This window comes from Suncus etruscus, chromosome 2 (assembly GCF_024139225.1).
Source record: "Suncus etruscus isolate mSunEtr1 chromosome 2, mSunEtr1.pri.cur, whole genome shotgun sequence".
Taxonomy (NCBI): Eukaryota; Metazoa; Chordata; class Mammalia; order Eulipotyphla; family Soricidae; genus Suncus; species Suncus etruscus.
In genome coordinates, this window is record NC_064849.1 from 95,891,843 (window position 1) to 95,907,882 (window position 16,040).

At 37.7% G+C, this 16,040-nt stretch overlaps 1 protein-coding gene across 2 annotated transcripts in view; it reads right to left on the bottom strand.

The window, feature by feature from the left end:
• SLC1A3 (solute carrier family 1 member 3) overlaps nt 1-16,040 on the bottom strand; it is a 95,805-nt gene that overhangs the window by 56,037 nt on the left and 23,728 nt on the right. For both annotated transcript variants that reach the window (XM_049768569.1, XM_049768570.1), the window contains exon 3: nt 13,907-14,044. In XM_049768569.1, the coding sequence (XP_049624526.1) occupies nt 13,907-14,044 (138 nt within the window). The remainder of the gene's footprint in view (nt 1-13,906; nt 14,045-16,040) is intronic.

The window sequence follows — 16,040 nt, forward strand, 5'->3', positions numbered from 1 at the left end:
AGTGTAGACCTACCGAAGTCCCTGACTGCAAAGTTTAATCAAGACTGAGACACATTGTCTACCTTCATACTGCTTACACTTGGAGAGTGAACTCTGGTCTTGAGCCATCAAAAGCAATCACAGGACTAAAAAACAAAGCCAATACACATACCAGAGCATGGTTTGATCTAACCACATTAACGAACAATGTCTAACATCTAGATTCCAAAAGTCTTAGGCTATTTTGTTTGTTTGTTTGAGGGTTTTAATTTCATGCCCCTTGTGTAGATTTCAACACAGAAAAGATAATCTGGAACAGCAAAATAAACAGAGGAAACCAACTGCAGGAGGGTGTGGGAAGCCAGCTCTGATTATCAAGGAGAGTCCTTGTAACTCTGTTAGTGTTCTTTAACATACAGAGTTCTCTTGGCTAGACCAATAACCCATTATTTTTCTGACAGCACACCAAGTCTGGCTTCCTTGACATCTGCTTCACTTAACTATGTAGTTTTCTTTCTTGAAAGAGCATTCAGTGACTTAAGTCTAGCTTACACCAAAGAGTCTTTGGGGTGGGAGGTGTCATTAATGAACACAAAAGAAGGACTTGTAATTAGTCCAAGCTTTACTTATAAGAGGATGCCAACATCAATAATGCAAGAAGGTGCTAGGACTGTGTAGCCCTATTCAGGCATAAAAATGAGCAACAAGCAGTATCATGATAAACTAGCTCATCAAGTCAAATGCTGTTGAGAATGAGAGAAAAGATGGATGAAACAGATCTAAAATTACTAAGTAGCCAATTGGCAAGCTTCAGTTTGGCTCTTACATCTGGCAGAAAAAAAAAAAATTCTTCCAAGACCCAGGGTCTCAAATTTGAATTTGAGGTTGTTTAAAAAGGGGAGTGGCTAAAAGACAATCCAAGTATAGACACCTGTGGAGTATGAACTGTAAATAACTGATCCAAAAGTCTGCATTGTAATAAAAAATCATAATTTATCTATAAAGTAATAGTATTGCTCATGATTTGAACAGAACTCTGAGCAATGGCACTATTCTGTAAATAGACATGTACAACACTAATGAAGCAGTTTTGTACCAGCACCCACATTTGTTAGAGGGAATTTGAATATGTTATCCAAAGATTCTCTTAGTTCTGTCTTCTCCTGCCTTCATCCTCACCCCACTCTCAGAAAACTACAGGAATGAAGAATGTTTCAATTTATAGGTTATCTGATGATTGGCCTCAATAACTAACATTCTGGATAATCCAGGGAGGTACCTACAGCACATATTCCCCAAAGTGAAATCCAGGCATAGAGAGAAAAAATTTGAGTTCATGATACTCTTTGAAAGCTTTGTAGGAAGTAATTTAACTGAGACAGTTGTATATCTGTCTTATTTTCTAAATTTGAAATTTTATTTAATGAGGAAGTTTATAACTGAAGAAATGAATTTTATTTATTTTGGTATTTGGTCATGCTGATGGATTACTCCTGACTCTGCAGTCAGGAATTATTCCTGGTAGTTAGTGGGAGGCAATATGAGATGCTAGGAATTGAAGCTGGGTTGGCCACATGCAAGGCAAATAAGTGCCCTACTTACTGTGTTATTGCTCTGGTCCTGACACATTATATTTTAATGTATCAAAATTATAATCAAGCATTTAACATATATTTAAAAGGTTTAAAACTAATTTTAATAGCTAAAGAATTGGCTTAAATTTTTTGATACTCCATTTTTAATTTTTATTTATTTATTTGTTGTTGTTGTTTTTGGTTTTTTGGGTCATACCCTTTGACACTCTGGGGTTACTCCTGGCTATGCACTCAGAAGTCGCTCCTGACTTGGGGGACCATATGGGACGTTGGGAGATTGAACCACAGTCCATCCTAGGTTAGCACGTGCAAGGCAGATGTCCTACTGCTTGAGCCACAGCTCTGGCCCTGTTATTTCATTTTTAAAATGAAAAAGGCACAGTTATAATAAGCAAAATTATATATCTTTGTCAAAAGTTTTAGTCAAACGTGAATCTTTAACAGGTAAAAACAAAGCAATAACAAGTATTGGTAAGAATGTGGAGTTAGAACCCTCAGACATGTAAAACATAGGTGGGAGTGTAAAATACTGCAACTCCTTTGGAAAACAGTCTGTTCTTCAAAAGGGAAAGCAGTATCACAACATAACCTAGCAGTTCTGCTCCAATATTTATAACCAAGAGGAAGGAAAATAGCAGCAATAGTAAAGAAAAGGTAAATGATCCCAAATGTCCCCAAATGAATAAGTCAAATGTAATATGTACAAAGAGATGTTGTTTGACCATAAAAAGGAATGAAATATGAATACATATCACAACAGGGATAAACTTTAAAGAAATGATTTACAAAGGACCATATGCTGTAAGGAATTTATTTACATGAAATATCTGGCATAGAAAGACCATAATAAGAAAGAAAATAATCTGGTGTTTATCTAAGACAGAGAAATGAGGCCTTTAGAAAGTGGTGGGTAAGAGGTGTTTGCTTTAGAGGAAATAAAAGCATTCTAGCATTGACTGGATCTCTGGCCAATACTCAGTGATAGAACTATTCTATTATATACCTAGTACAGGTAAACTATATACAATGAATTATATTTCAATATAGTCAAAAATAGTGCCATTGAAATAAAATAAAAGTAAATCGACCAATTTTTAGGGACTTCATATAATTAAAATAACCTTTCTTCTATAATAGGTTTCTATCATTTGGGTGAGGGATTAGGGTTACATCTGAGGGTTCTCAAAATTTACTCTTGCTTTGCACTCAGGGATTACTCCTGGTGGTGCTCAGAGGACTATATACAGAGACAGAGATGGAGCTGGGGCAAGAACTTTAATCTCTATAGTATCTCTCTAGCCCTGATAAGATTTTATTTTAAAAGAAAAAAACCTCAAGAGTTCAGTATAGAGGCTATATACCGTTCCAACCTTTTCTTAAATTACTTAATGTGTAGCTTGGGTATGCTGATATTATTTTTTTATGTGTATTGTAATTTTGGAAAACACTGTAATATACTTTCAGAAAGTAAGTTTTAAAATAACTTAACTTTAGCTCTTAGCATGAACACCTTTGAGAATAATGATTAATAAAGATTAATATTTCTGTAGAAGTTGTAAATTAAGAAAAGGTAGCTAACATTAAAAATAAGGTCAGACTAGAACACATTTCAGAGTTATACATACAGAGGCACATACTTATACTGCACCAAAATGAATAATTTTGTCCCCAAATTTCATAGCATCAACATTTTTTTTTTACCTTCTATTAAATAGGTGTCATGCTCTGGCTATAGAAGAGTTTTGGGTAATTAAACTAAAGCACTGGTAGAGAAGCTTCTAGCATAAATGGAAAAAAAGTAAGGTGCTTGGTTAGCAATATGTTAACTAAGTAGTTTTCAGGGTGTGTGTGTAATAAATAAAACAAAATATGTTAAAATAATTTTAAAATGTAATACCTGACTTAGTTTCTTTTGATTTTAGAAATATAATGAAATATCTGATGATTGCTCAAATTAATCCAAGCTGATATAAATGGAACTTGATAATGCTTGTGCATAGATATGTATCCTACATTTACTAATTACTTTTTTTGGGGGGGGTTACACCCGGTGGAGCTCAGGGGTTACTTCTGTCTCTGTGCTCAAAAATCACTCCTGGCAGGCTTGGTGAACCGTATAAAATGTCGGGGATTGAACCCAGGTCAGCCATGTGTAAGGCAAATGCCCTACCCACTGTGGGATTGCTCCGGCCTCTAATTACTTATCTGTATATTTTTTCTTTTTTTTCCCTTAACAACACTAACTAGAATGGTAGTTTGGATGCTGTTTTACCAGGCTAGATTTAAAGGATAGCCTCAGAGAGTTTAGGGTATCTCACCTTACTTTCCTTATAAAACTCTTCTTACATTGTCCTACTGACATGTTTTCTTGGCCCCAGAATCACAGAGCTTAGATACTGGCCACTGAATCAATGCGCTGTGAGTGGAAATCCCCTTGGTAAATTAGAGGAAGTTTCTTTCCCTAAGAGAAAATATAGATGGAAACTCAAGCAATTGTCTCTTTTTCTTCTTTTTAAAGCAAAAACTTGTTTCTCATTTGAGGAACTAGAAAGTGAACATTTGGAAGCAGCGTTAGATTGGTAGTGCTGCAGATTTTTGATAAACTAGTGAAGCAAATGCACTGGGGATTTGACATAGTAAAGATATATACTATAGTAAATATAGTAACATAGTAAATTAATATAATAAATATAGTAATATAAATTAATATAGTAAATATATAGTAAATATGAAGATATTTTCCATGAAGAAGCCAAAACAAAAAATGATTCTGCAGATACATGGGGATTGGCACTTATATTCTACCCAAACTCAAAATTGGCCAGATCATTCCTGTAGACCAATCTTCTGGTAGAGCATGCCACCATCTACCAACCATTGGGCAGATAGGAGACAGAGCACTTCCGTAAACAACCCATGACACTGACAGAGAAAACCTAGGATGGCAATAGAACCTCTTTCTCTTTTCTTCCTCCCAGCTTTTTGCTTAGCTTTGTGGATCAGACAGAAGTCAGTCTTTCAGGGACAGGCGAGGTGGTGCTAGAGGTAAGGTGTCTGCCTTGCAAGCGCTAGCCAAGGAAGGACTGCGGTTCGATCCCCAGCGTCCCATATGGTCCCCCCAAGCCAGGGGCAATTTCTTAGCGCTTAGCCAGGAGTAACCCCTGAGCATCAAATGGGTGTGTTCCAAAAAACCAAAAAAGAAAAAAAAATTAAAATAAAAAAAAGAAGTCAGTCTTTCATACTAAAATTTAGATTTCCTATTATTTTCAGGGCAAAAAGTTTCCCTAATTTACATTAGTTGATAAATTTTAGTATGTTTGTATGCATATTGCATACACTCACCTGCTTTCCTGTTTTACTCTATGTTTCTATATTGTTTTACTCATACATATGCTAAGTATTAATTTTATATAAATAACTTCAAATAAAACAATGGAGTAAATAGTGAACCTCTGCTTCCTGGATCTTTTGGTAGTAGGAACAAGGGGAAAACTAAGTAAGACTTGCTGGGGATGAGGTAAGATAGAGTGTCTAAATAAATTAGGACTCAAACTAAGTGGTGATGCCACCAAAAACTAAGTCTAGAAACAGTGTAAAGTGGTGGTTCCCAACCTTGGGTATGAATGAAAACCTTGTTCCAAAGATCCATTTTAGATCAATTAATAGAAGAACTCTGGAGAGAGGAAAGGGACCACATCCTTTGTAATGGAAATAATCTGAATGGCACAGCAGGATCTCCAAGAATGTGAATTCCAGAAATTACAAATACCAAGATGCTGTATCCCTGTAGCAGCACCAGTATCAGCTGGCTCCGTTATCCAGCTCTTTTACTCTGCCCAGAGTTTCAGTACAAACTCCCAGTCAGAATTCATCAATGCAGCCCTACAGGGAACTGAAAGAAAGTATCAAGACAGAAATTTAAGGGGAGGAATTCTTAGAAAAAAAATTTTTTTTTGTTCTTTGGGCCACACCCAGTGATGCTCAGGAGTTACTCCTGGCTGTGCACTCAGAAATTGCTCTTACAGCGGTAGGGCATTTGCCTTGCATCTGGCCCATCTAGGATGGACCTTGGTTCGATCCCCTGGAGTCCCATATGTCCCCTGAGCCAGGAGTGATTTCTGAGTGCATAGTCAGGAGTAACCCCTGAAAGTCACAGGGTGTAGCCCAAAAGCAAGAAACAAAACAAAACAAAAAATACACACAAAAAAACCCCACTCCTTTGGCTTTCCTTGTCGGAATTTCACAAGCGTGGTGTATCATCAATGGTCTCAGGCATCTAATCTTCCTAGTCATTTTGTTGCTATGCTGTGCATGATAAAGAATTTGAGTCTGTCATGTATATGATGCTAAATTGCGACTTAGTAGGAATTAAGATATAACAACTTTTTATCGTTTATTTGAAAATATTGCTACTTGATATTGATACCCGATTCAGGAAAATATACCTCCAAATTGTAAAGTTAAAAGTCACTGGGATTATCATTTAGAAGGAATCGACTGCTTGGTGTTTGGAATCTTGATACGCTCATAACAAATTAAAAGTCTGCACTGATCATCAAAAAGACCAATAAAAACTTATGAAAGAAAAAAAGAAAAATTGCTCCTGGCTTGGGGGACCATATGGGATGCCGGGGATCAAACCCAAGTTTGTCCTGGGTCAGCTGTGTGCAAGGCAAACATCCTACCACTGTGCTATTGCTCCAACCCTAGAAAAATGATTTAATGCTAAAATAAAACGTGAATATTTTTTTTGGTATTTAAAAATAAAAACTTACAAAAATGTCTTAACAAGGGCCAGAGAGACAGAATGGAGGTAGGGCGTTTTCCTTGATGCAGAAGGATGGTGGTTCGAATCCCAGCATCCTATGTGGTCCCTGGAGCCTGCCAGGAGCAATTTCTGAGCTTAGAGCCAGGAGTAACCCCTGAGCACTGCCAGGTGTGACCCCCCCCCCAAATAATAGAAGAGCTAGCCAAACCCCAGTAGGTATTAGCGGAGGATTTGATCCAGGCCACCATCCATTTTGCCCAACAACTGGGGCAGAGGTCTAATTCTGGAAGCATATTGGGTGGGAAAGGACAACTAGGATGTGAAAGGAGTAGGACTTCTTAGACATAGGTATCCTTTAGAAACCACTGAAAGAATGTTGGCCTTCATCTTCCAGACATCAATGCTAGGACCATCAGTAATACTTATCAGGAGGAAGACTTCAGCTCAAGAGCTTGAACCACCTAAGAACACATCAGCTAGCCAAAGCTGGACACCAACTTCCATGACTTTTGGAGACGGGCTTCCCACTGTCATTCCTGAAAACAGGGTAACTCCCTTTGTAAAAGGAACACTTCTGAGCTTGATACCCTGTCAGGTACATTTTCTCTCTGACCGCTCAACTCTAAGATCACCTTTTCCCAGACCCACCTTTGCCTCTTAGTTTATTGAACAGTGATATATTTATATGTGAGAAAACCAGTGCAGGGAACACACAACACACATGCATATGTGCCCACACTTACACACATTCTTCCTGCTAAAAGAGATGGCTCCTCATGAGGGAACTAAAAACTATAAAGGGAGGATACTGGTTCCCTACTTTGTGTCCCCGCTGTGTTCATGGTTTGTGTCTCTTTTTATTCTGTCAGATTGCATTAACAAGTTCAACTCACAACCAGACTTAGAACAACTTGACATCAGGGATCTTTTCTTCATTTTGCTCCCTGGTTCTGGAATGAACTTTGCCCAACAAATGATTACTGAATATAAAAAGCTTATTATGGACAGGGGGACATTTTTAGGGAAATGTTGACTTTAATCATTCTGTCTACTTTTTACAAAAATCCAAAACAAAATAAGATAAAGTAAAAAAAAAATGGGACCAGAGAGATAGCAAGCAAGGAGCCTACCTTGCACATGGTTGATTTGGGTTTAATCCCTGGTACCACATATGGTTGCCTGAGCTGTGCCAAGAGTAATCCTTGACTACTGCCCAATATGGCCCCAGATAAAACAAACAAAAAAAGAAACAACAAAATTGAACCTTGATTTTCTTTCTATGTGATACATCAAAGCCAAGTAATCTCTAACAACAAAGAATCTTCCCTCACTTCCTGTGGGTGCTTTCTCTCAATGGAGATTACCTCACTTCTCTATTCAAGGAATGGGATCAACTTGTCGGTTTCAATTAAGTTGGACTGATGCTTCTTCCTGACTCTCATTTCTATGTTGCCATGAAAAATGTTACTGGTAGCATGTGATGACAAAAACCCAGTTTGTCCAAAGTTTTGGTGAAACAAAAAGACTCCACTCCCAGTGTGTAAGCAACTTGTAAAATTGGTGCCTTGTGGAATCAACAGTGCCATACACTGGGACCAAGTATCTCGGGAAAGACTGGCCGTTGTATAACCAATGATAATATTTAGAATCATGCAGCTGTGATAAGGTAATCACATCTTAGGCTGAAACCAATACCCTCCAGGGCAGAAACCAATACCCTCCAGTGGCGAGGCAGGAATTCTTTCTGGTTCCCATGTTGTTACTTGATTAACTTCATGGATTTTTTTCATTTACCTTTAATAGGAAAGTGATCCCTGCAAGAATTGCAAACACAGGAGTCACATGGTTTTGGGAGGCTTAGTTTCACCGTGCCCCTGAAAGGAAGCTCTCTCTTCTTAGTCTAGAATTTTCCTTTGTGCAGTGAGGACCACCAGTATTGTTTTTAACTCCTACTGTTCTTATTGCAGATAGCAACCACATAGTGAACACCAATTATGTGGCATATATAAATCCTTATGACAATCCAGGGCATGTTATTCTTTTTACCTCTTCACAGTGTATAGCAGATGAAAGGGGAGATCAAAGAAACTCTTTCTCGCACAACGGAAACTTTTATTTTCCTTCATAAAATGTATATATAAAGAAAATCTTATCACTTTTCTTTTACATAAATGCCTGGAATATTTCAAACAGGACTCACTTGCATATCAGAGTCACAGCAGTGGGCAATTTAAAAAACTCTTCTTTAATGATATTGACCCTCATTTTTCTTGGCCCTGACAAACATTTACAAACTCAAGAGTTGAAATTGTCTAGCTCATTTTTTGGGTCTTTAATACTAAATAACAAACATCAGATCACTCTTCATGTAATTTCTATGAAGCCAAAGAAATAATCATACTTTGAGGCATAACAGTGATTGTCTTTACTTTTATTTTCTCAGGCAAGATGCCCTTTGCTGAGGGATTGCAACTTGTTGGCTGGTACTACAAGATGCCATGTCTCATTGAGTTCTTTGGTCTACAGATCTAGAAAGAAGCTGTCTAAGAAATATATGACACTTCATGGAACTTGCCACAAGAACAAGTGGAGGTAGGCAGGCAGCTGTTTTGCAAACATCTTTTGTTCTCAAAAATTTTCAGGCAGAGTGAGACAATGACTTGGAAGGTATGGGTGGGTAAGATCCACTCAGTGTTCCCAAAAGGGAATACTTACAGCGGAATTAATTTATTTTGGTGTTCAGATATGCTCCTTAACTAATATCAAGACTCATGGTGAGAAAGCCATTTAATTTTCTTTCAATAGTAATCCTATGAGTTATAGGGAAGATAAAGTTCTATTTTGGTGCCAAAATATGTTCAACACTTTGTTAGTATTTGCGACTCTCTTCCTTTTTTTAAAGCAAAGAGATATAATATCAATATAAAATTTTATTGCATTATGATTTATTCTCTTTTCCACAAGATTTTCCACTACTTTCAATGACTAAAGGAATAATAAATGAAGAAAATATTGTCAAAGATATTTAGAATGCAACTTCCATGACTTGAAAAAATCAGATGTGAATTAATGGTCCTAAACAGGATTTAACTGTTTCTTGTTGGAAGTAGAGGCCAGCTTTCATCCCTCATAATTGGAATTGGAACTTGCTTACCCAGATAAGGTGTTCACAGAATCTTTCTATATTTCACTCAACGTTTGTCTTTGAAGATTTATATCTTCGTATTTATGTAACTCCTGTGCCTAACTCAGTGTCCCACATAAAGAGCTCAATAAATATCTGTAACTGAGTAAATATTAAAAGATAAACTTTATTCATGCTATGCCATATATAATAGACACTGTTACTACTTTCACTATTTTCATTAATATCCCTACACCACTCCAGTTTGACTTACAATCTAATCACCTCTATGCTTTCCCTTTCTAGAAAACTGGAGACACAAAAGATTTATATTGAATCATGGGAGAGAATACACTCTGAGAATGAGAAAATATAGAACTAATTTTCTCAAAAGATTTCAGTGTGAGGAGGAGGTGAAGTTACGTTCAACAACATAACTGAAATGGAGTTTAATTATTACCTAGTGAATAAAATGAGACTAAGCCAGTCTAACTCTGATATAACTTTAATATAAAATATCTAGGCTGGCCGCCTATCTTGACCTAATCAATATAAATAACTGCCAAGCTTCTATTTTATTGTGTGGTGTGTTGGCACCGACTCTTCTTGTTCATAAAAATAAGTACTTGAGTACAAGTTCAGCCATTAGGCTTTCTCCCAGCTTCTCTTTGGCAGCTTCTGGAATGCTAATAAACACAGGCGGATGTTTGGAAGGATTGGCATTTCAAACTTAGGAAAAAGAGAACAACATTGATAGGGATTTTAGAATACTAAGTCACTACTGTGCCTGCTTCAAGTAAAGAAATCTATTATGGATTTCTCAGAGTTTGAACATGACTCTATAGGAGTATAGACTCAAATACAATTAAAAGGCAATGAAGGGTTCATTCATTATAATTTCTATTTGCACTAACCTTGTGACATTTGAATTTTTTTTTGTTTGTTTTTGGCCCGTTTGATGCTCAAGAGTCACTCCTGGCTAAGCGCTCAGAAATTGCCCCTGGCTTGGGGGAATATGGGATGCTGGGGGATCAAACCACGGTCCTTCCTTGGCTAGCACTTGCAAGGCAGACACCTTACCTCTAGCACCACCTTGCCGGCCCCAGGGACATTTGAATTTAAGAGCACTATGTCTCCCAGAATTTTTTTTTATTTTTTTTATTTTTGGTTTTTGAGCCACACCGGGCAGTGCTCAGGGGTTACTCCTGGCTGTCTGCTCAGAAATAGCTCCTGGCAGGCACGGGGGAACCATATGGGACACTGATTCGAACCAACCGCCTTTGGTCCTGGATCAGCTGCTTGCAAGGCAAACGCCGCTGTGCTATTTCTCCAGGCCCGTCTCCCAGAATTTTTACATTGGGAAATGCTTCCTGTGAGAGCATAACTTCTGCATTTTTATTCAGGTGTTCCTACCCAGTACAAAAAGGATAAAGGACAGGAATTACACAAGATTGCTATTCTCAGAAAATGAAAAGATGTTTTCCAATAACTCTTTGCTTAACTGACAGTAAACACAGTATTTGGTAACTGATTCCATGTTAAATCTCATCAAGGAATTATTGCTAGTGAGATCTGAGATTCCATGATGGCTCAGTAGACACACATCTAACAGCATTTCTCATCAACAGCACTGGCATACAGAGTTGAGAAACAGTATTGGTAGTTGAGACTCAAACCCTGTCTGTCGATAGGTTTTGTTTGGCTTGTAGTCATGTTCCATTAATGGTATCAAGCTTTAAGGGTTTGAAATTTCTGGACAGAAATGAGATTCAGTGGTATAGCACATGCTTTGCATGAGTAAGATATTGGGTGCAGTCCTTGGTATTATAACAATATTGATTCAAAAGCTTGGATCTTGTCAACACATGACACAAATTTCAGGCCACAAGAGAAACTGGGCATCCATTGTCTTCACTACTCTACAGGGGGGTCATTCCCTACTACTACAATTATTTTTATTACTTCACCTGTTGAGAAATATTTCTCTGTAGCCACAACTCTATCAAAGTAAAAGAAGCCTGAAAGGACGACTTTCTACTTGTGCCCTGTGCTTGGCCACCAGGGGCATGAGTTGGTTCTTACATTCTAAAATAGAGAACTTTGACTTTGTTCCCTCCTTAGGCAACATATTATTCAGGTAGGCATATCTCCCAATCACACATAGGGGACCCTCTAGATGTGTTTAATTTTCAGGATTCCCTATTTTCTCATTGAGCCAATATGCCCCCTACCTTTACTTTAGTTTAGAATCATTGTGGTTAAAAAAAATCATTGTGGTTAAATCCCTGAAGGAAGTTCATATTGAATCAATCATTTGCTCCAACTGATTATTAAATACTTAAATTACTGTGGAACTTGGAATTACTCCTTTGAGACTAACACCTTGAAAAGATCTTTGGAAAATTAAATTATGCTACCATGCTCCATACCCCTCTCCCACCCCCAGGCTTCTTGTCTTAACTCAGTTTTAGCTCCCTTAATTGTCCCAAGTGGCAGCATTCCCACTAGTAGTTAGTTAGGCTGAAGTCATTGTAAAGGCTTCACTTTATAGAGCCACTTGCAGCTTGACAATTTCTTCAAGATTTACCCACTCATTTCTTTCTAATCATGCAAAAGGATTGAATCAGAGTAGCTCTTTTTTCCCCTGCAAAATTACTCAAACTCTCTTAAAATTGATGTATTAAGAATTAGAAAAAGCCAGGATATTTTGCTTCAAGCTAACTGTCCATTAAAATTTCTAGCCAGAAAAAGTGATTGCTTTTCTAATTGGACTGAACGAAGGCCTTCGTCTGCTGTAGGGTAGCACAATGTTTAACACAGCTTCAGAAACCTTTAACCACACGTGTCACTCCTGAATAGGTAGTATAAAAAAATCTAAGAACACTCTGTTTGAAGAAAGCTGAAGATACTCAATTTAAAGGCTGGGCTAGTAGAGATGGTGACAAGGGAAGCCTTGCTCCAGGAAGCAGCATAGCAGCATAGCAGATGTGGGTTTAACCATTAAATGTTTATTGCAAAGAATATGTTTCCAAGAAAAGGCAGCAGAGGGATAACAAGATGAGCATGTGTCCTCATGTCAGATTTAATCCAGCTTCTATGAGAATTGCCAGGCTCTGATGAATTCTAGTTATCAATAGACTAGAGAAGCTTCAAAATCCAGTGCCCCTAATCATCCTATCTACATGATTGTTTAATGGGCCATTCATCTTCTAATGGAGTGCCCTGTACGTGCAAGGATTCATTCAGGTCCTGGATGGGAGGGAACTAGCAGAGCTCTCTAGAGCAGTGGGGAAAAATATGATGCCATTCTGTCCAAGTAATGGTTGGCTCTTCAAGGCATGTAAAAATTAGAATCTCACCCCATGGTTTGAGTTGTCCTCTGAAATGCTTATTACACAAGATCTTTTTTATAAAACGGGATAAAGGATATCCTTAAGAACTTCCTGAAAGGCGGCAGGAAGCTCAGAGCTGGCTCACCTATAGGCTGAGTGGTCTACTAAATTGCAGACAGTGAGCCAAGATGGAAAGAGAACAGGATCAATAACAGCTGAGTTCTGGGCTTTAGCTATAGTCTCAGAAATCATCCTGCTAGGGCAGTGTCTATAAAATTCCTTCTTTAGGTGAAATATGGGCTGCAGAAAAGAGAGGTAGGTGGGCAGCACGTTTTCTGCAACTACTTGGCTCCATTTGTAATTACCAAACCATATACAAGATTCCTCCCCATTTTCCATGCAGGAAATGAACTATTAACCTTGTTGTCATGGAAAATAAAATCCTATCATGTTGAGCTGAGCTTCCAATTGTTGGCAATCCAACTGTCAACACTGACAAAACAATCCAGATGGGCAGTCTCCCACCCCCTCCCCGCTTTCCCACCAGCATAAAAGGTAACGGGATGAGGTTGGGGGCCAACTGTAGAAGGAAATGAAATCATGCGGGTTCACCAGGAAAAGAGTGTTGGTGGCAGCAGAGTTGGTGAGTGCGTTGTGGGCATTACCTCTTGATGAGGCTTCCAAGAAGGCTCCCGCTCAAGTCCTGGTGGCTCTGAGAACAAGCATTCTTGCATCAATAGCTAATAGGCTGTCCAACCAGATGTTATCTGGGTGGGATAAGAGGGTGAGAAAACAGACCTGTTGTACGCTGTTGTCAACTACATCTCTGGGATCAGAGAAAGCTGGTGTGTAGTGTTTAGCAGGGCACCCCATTCACAGTAAGGCTGACCAGATTACATGACGTTTTAAATGTTTCCTCTTGTGATTGATCAAATATGATTGGTAAAATTATTCATGCATTACTAAAGCCTCCTTTCCATCATTTTGAAGGGATTTTTTTTCTAGAACAGAGCATGCATCCAACATATCTAAAGTATTTGCTTTTCTAAGCGAATTTTACAATAAGTAAGCACACAAACAGATAATGAAATAAATCTGCCTACAGTACCTGTGACAAGACTGGAAATGATCAGTGGCAGCACCAGCATCTGTAACATCCTCATCAGAAGTTCTCCAGGAAAAGAGAAGTACTTGACTTCCCGGTAGCTCATTTTGTATGGTCGAAGAGTAAATCCAAGGATTGTACCTGAAGTGGGGGGTGAGGAGGGAGAAGAAAAGAATTGAGTCTCTTTGAAACTGAAAATCAAACCTTGAAAAATGAGCGATTTTTCTGTCTTAAATTTATGTAAGCAGCAAATATTTGTGCTGCTTTAGGATCAAGGGGTGTTCTTGTCTTTTCAGACATCCTTTGGACAGGCCTGGATGAACCCAAGGGGTTCAAGTAGAACTGAAATAAAATGTTCCTGATTTGGGGAAATGAGAAAAAAAATTTGTTTTATTTAAATGAAGTATAACAAATTTTGAGATGCTTCAATACAGAGTCGGTATAACTCTGAGACAACTCATATGTTCATGAACAAGGCAAGATAAACAAAAAATTATCATCAGAAAGTTTTTTGTAACAATAGATGTTAGAGCTGCTAGGTTTTTTTAATTAAAAATTTCTCTTATTCACATTGCTCATATTTTTTTCATCATCCCCTCTTCTGCATACCACAAGTTCTATCTACATGGTGAAATTTCTGTGGCAACTGAATTGTTTGAGTTTGCTAGTTGCTGGCAAGAGAATAAGCAGAGACCTTTCCCCAAAAAATTTTCCCTGGACACTATGGTGGTGGCAGAAAATAAGAAATAAGGGCAATAAGAGAATGATTTTCTTTTTAATTTTCCTCTATTAAAATTTTAAAACATGTTTTTATAATTATAATTTTTTAAATTGTGTATGACACCTTTTGAAATGATTAGAAAATAGCATAAGTATTAAATAAATCATCTCCTTTTCCTTAATTTACTTTCCTTGCCTCCCAAATATACATTATCCTAAATTACAAATATTTGAAGAATAGTTTTTCCTGCTCTTAAGAAATTTCATTGGTGGGAATGTGATTTTATTGGTGGAATAAAACAAAGCACATCAGTTAAATTAGAGAAGTGCCGAGTCATCTAGAAGTTAGAGGTTGGCATAGAGGGACAGGCTAAGGGTAGACAGTTTTTTTCTAAGGAAGCTAGAGGTCCTTTATGAAAACAGAACCAACCTAACTTCTTTATAAAATCGACTTCTGCTCTTATGAAAGAGGACAGAGTTCATTCCAATTGTCATTGCAACTCTTACTCCATTGTTGGGTCATAGCAACCATGAAGTATCCATTCTTTGATTCTATGTTGTGGTAGTGCAATTAAAAATCTTGAATCCATGGCATTAGAAAATCCAGCTGACCCAGTTTTGAGGGCCTTCAAAATATACTTATTGCTTTTTCAAAATACAATGGTGATATGTTCAAGAGAGAAAAACATATTTGGAAAAGTAGAAAAGTGAGAGTAAGAGCCTGCTGATATTGTTTACACCAATGGAATAGCAAAGAGGTACTGTTTACAGTTCACTCATTATTATACTTCACCTGTGTTAGTAACTTTAATCTTTACCCCAGTTCCCTCCCCCAGGCAGGAGGTTCTATCTTATCATCAATTTACTAATAGAGAAATCTAACACAGTGAACTTAAATTTGGCACAAGTTAGTTACTCACTATTGAAGCCAAATATCTCATCAAGTGGCAGAATTAAGATTTAAACCCAGGCAGTTTGGACTCAAATTTCACATTCTCCAGTTCTTCTTATTTGAGCAGAGCCTGGCAGTGCTGAAGGCTACTCCTTGTTCTGTCCTGGAGGGTCATTCCCTTCACTGTTCTGATCCTAAGGTACAGGGGATTAAATCCAGGCCTCCTGCTCATGAAGCAGAATGTGCTCTCACGTCTTAATCACATCATATTGTTCTCCAGTAGAGCTTTAGTGAGATTCTTTCCATAATGTTATAATTCAATATGTGGTCACAAGCATCTTTTAGGTTTCACGATATTATATCAAATGCTTGTATCAAAATCTACTTAATACTTCTTTTGTTTTGGAACATTTAGGTGACTAGGTATTTCCCCACCTTTATGAAAGTAACAATGAGGACTATAGGAAGGCTATTTTATAACGAGAAATACTTTTCCAAAGCATTAAAATGTAAAGTTTACATCAT